This window comes from Cebus imitator, unplaced genomic scaffold, assembly GCF_001604975.1.
Source record: "Cebus imitator isolate Cc_AM_T3 unplaced genomic scaffold, Cebus_imitator-1.0 Scaffold471, whole genome shotgun sequence".
Lineage (NCBI taxonomy): Eukaryota > Metazoa > Chordata > Mammalia > Primates > Cebidae > Cebus > Cebus imitator.
The window spans coordinates 1110255-1113994 of NW_016107786.1; the positions used below are offsets into that span (position 1 = coordinate 1110255).

Below are 3740 nucleotides of genomic sequence, written 5' to 3' on the forward strand. Positions count from 1 at the left end.
GATCACTTGAGGTCAGGAGTTTGAGACCAGCTTGGCCAACCCGGTGAAAACTCGTCTCTACTAAAAATACAAAACTTCTGGGAGTGGTGGCAGGCACCTGTAGTCCGAGCTACTAGGGAGGCTGAGGCAGGAGAGTCCTTTGAACCCGGGAGGCGGAGGTTGCAGAGTCAAGATTGCTCCACTGGACTCCAGAGCGAGACTCCGTCCCCCGCTCCACAAAAATAAAAAAAAAGATGGGCACGGCGGCTAACACGTGTAATCCCAGCACTTTGGGAGGCGGCCAAGGCGGGCGGATCACAAGGTCACAAAGTCAGGAGATCGAAACCATCCTGGCTAACACGGTAAAACGCGGTCTCTACCAAAAATACAAAAAATTAGCCAGGCGTGGTGGTGCGCGCCTGTAGTCCCAGCTACTTCGGAGGCCGAGGCAGGAGAATCGCTTGAACCCGGGAGGTGGAGGTTGCTGTGAGCTGAGGTCACGCCATTGCACTCCAGCCTGGGCGACAGAGCGAGACGCCATCTTAAAAAAAAAAAAAAATCCTCTGCAAATGCCTAAACCTATTTTTCAGAATCCTTTCAGCCAGCAGGCACCTACTGAATGCTCACAGAAGTGAGTATTTGTGGGATCCTGTATATTACTACAGACACCACCTGTCAGGTGAGAACCATACCTACAAGATGATTCTCCAATGTTTAAATAAAACAAAGTCTCTTTTGTCTCTTTTGAAAGTGACTCAAATCAGTGCTCAATGTTTGAACATCATTTATAAACCCTGCCCCACCTAAATGCCAACTACCTAAGACGTGCAAATTTTTTACAAAGTTTTAGCATTAAACATTTTCCTATTTATAAGTAACTTTCAAGCCTCCAATTTAATACATAATGCATTTGACCCACAGAGAATGATTCCTGGGAGCTGAAAATTTCACTAGAGAATAATTTGTGGCAATTGAATTTGTCTTGTCTTGTCTGTAGGATTCTGCAGAAAGAAGTGTACACATTTTTGAACAGCTGTGTAAGGGATATATACCAGCGAGCTGTGGACAGCTGCCCAGTAACAGCCACATGGACACCTCAGACAGAGCCACTGAAACTGCCCAGCCCTCCTCTCCTAGCACATTACTAGCCAACCTCCCCAGGGCTCTGAATCCACTGCCCCTATGACTCACCGCCCATCAATGGGTTCGAAAGAAGCCTGGTGTCAGAAGCATCTCTTGGCTCCACGGGCTTGCCGCCATCCATGCCCCCTTGCTTGCCATCCATGGTGCTCTCTCCTGAGTGAGCAAGCTCTGCGCCGTACTTCAGTTGCTCAGCAAAGCCCAAACTTCATGCTCCCCTTGCTCCTGAAAAATTTATGTGGCTGGCTGAGCTGCACACGTCCTGGTCAAATGGTCTGCAGCAAAGAACAGAGCAGGCAGGGTAATCTGAGTACTACCTGTGTTCAGAGAGAGGCACACGCTCGGGTACACGCGCGCACACACACACACACACACACACTTTACCTAACTGGCTGGAGGCCCGGCAGAGGCCACAAGAACCCTCCAGCCCCCAGTCTCCGAAGTTGCTGATGTCACGTCCTTTCCCAAACTGAGACCAATCAGTGAGGAAGCCTTGGCATTTATCAGGAAGGAAACTTACAGTTTGTAACTTTTTAGAGTTAAGGGAGCAGGGTGGGGACGAAGTAAACAGCTCACTTTCTGCGAGTGTTGTTCACCCTGCTGAGATCCGTTTGTTACATGGTAGCTTGTTATGGAGACAAGCCCCAGCACCCAGAGCTGAGAACGCTGGTTTTGCAGCAGCAGCCCTGCTGAATTGCTTGCACAGTATCATGCACAGCACGCCCTGGCCATCTGCACACGTGCTTTCAATTTCACTGGGAGTTTCTTATGGGAAAATGTGTCTATATGTTACAATAATGTACCTTTGGAAAGAACTGCTTTTTTCATTTCGACTGCAAGAATTTCACTAAATGTCCTGCCTCACCCTTCCTCCACTCCTTTTATTTTAACTTCTAAATAAATAATGAACCATTGCAATTGGAAAACTGGATTGCTAGGTGGCCTGGGATGCGGAAGAGACCTGCTATCTTTCCATTGTCAATTATTAAAACTTATTTTGTTAGCATTTTGCTTATACAAAATATTTGGGTGTTCTGTGTCCATGTCGTTTCAGATAAACCCAGTTGCCTCACACCCCTTGGTGCTACTTCAGGCTGAGGGCCACCTCTGGACTCCCAGCATTCCTCTCTTCCAGGTGGAAGAGGATTTTTCATCCCCATAGGGGAAGGCTCTGAGTTAAGTCTCAAGCAAAGGCTGGCTGTGCAGTGACTGCAGATTTGTCTTAATTGCAAAGACGAGGCCTAGCTGTTTTAGATTTATGGAGTCTCAGTTGAAACATTAGGTGGCTGTTATTAACAGTTTGAGAGGTGTCATTCACATTTTTAAAGGCATTTCTATGCATACACATGTATGCACATTTATCAATTTACATTTTCCACATAAATGTACCTATATTCTATTTTTGTTTTTTTTGAGACAGTCTCACTTTGTCACCTGGGCTCGAGTACCATGGTGCCATCTCAGTTCATTGCTAACTCCTACTCCTGGAGTCAAGCGATTCTCCTGCCTCAGCCTCCCAAGTAGCTGGGATTACAGGAGCATGCCACCACCCCTGGCTATTTTTTGTATTTTTAGTAGAAGCAGGGTTTCACCATGTTGGCCAGGCTAGTCTCAAACTCCTGACCTCAAGTGATCCCCTCGCCTTGGTGTCCCAAAGTGCTAGGATTATGGGTGTGAGCCACCACTCCCGGCCCCTATATTATTCTATTATTCTATGCTTTTTACTCTTATTTGGTCTGGGAGAGCTTTCCATATCAGCTTTTATGGCTATGCTACTGTCTTTATTCACTGCTGCATAGCATTCCATATTGTGCCAACAGTATTTAATTATGCTCCTAATGATGTAAGCAGAAGGTCATTATTTCTGTTAGTACTATGAAAAGACTGAAGTTCATATTTTGTACATGTGGCTTTGTGCACAGAGGCAAATATTTCTAGAGGGGAGATTCCTAAGAGTGGAAATGCTAAGTCAAAGGTATGCTTATGCACATGTAATAAATTGTATAAAACCAAAGACACGGCTGGGTGCAGTGGCTCATGCCTGTAATCCCAGTACTTTGGGAGGCTGAGGAGGGCAGATCACCAGGTCAGATGTGCCTATATGTTGCAATAATGTACCTTTGGAAAGAACTGTTTTTTTCCTTTCAGCTGCAAGAATTTCACTAAATGTCCTACCTCACCCTTCCTCACCTTAGTAGAGATGGTGAAACGCCATCTCTACTAAAAATACAAAAATTAGCTGGGCGTGGTGGCAGGCACCTGTAATTCCAGCTACTCAGGAGGCTGAGGCAGGAGAATCGGTTGAACCCAGCAGACAGAGGTTGCAGTGAGCCGAGATCACGCCATTGTACTCTAGCCTGGGGGACAAGAGTGAGGCTTCGTCTTGATAAAAAATAAAAAAAATTGAAGACACACAGAATGAGTACAAGTAAAACTGGGGAATGGAATAAAATCAGTAGATTGTATGAATGTTGATTTCCCAGTTATAATATTGTACTACAGTTACCACTGAGGGAAACGAGGCAAAGTGCACTGGATGGAGATCACTGTGTGATTTCTTACAACTGCACGTGAATCTATAATTCTCTCAATACAAATTGCACTTTTTTTTTTTTTTTTTT

General features: G+C 45.5%; 1 protein-coding gene across 2 annotated transcripts in view; it reads right to left on the minus strand.

Annotated features, from left to right (window-relative positions):
* Positions 1–1857, minus strand: part of ASB9 (ankyrin repeat and SOCS box containing 9) — a 29874-nt gene extending 28017 nt beyond the window's left edge. The window contains exons 1-2 of one of the 2 annotated variants that reach the window (XM_017512361.2): positions 1504–1857; positions 1171–1394 (exon numbers count right to left, since the gene is read on the minus strand). In XM_017512361.2, coding sequence (XP_017367850.1) covers positions 1171–1264 — 94 coding nt within the window. In that variant the 5' untranslated portion in view covers positions 1265–1394; positions 1504–1857. Of the gene's footprint in view, positions 1–1170; positions 1395–1436; positions 1477–1503 lie in introns of those variants that run through there. The other variant, XM_017512363.2, reaches the window with a different exon arrangement.
* Positions 1858–3740: the final 1883 nt, after the last annotated feature.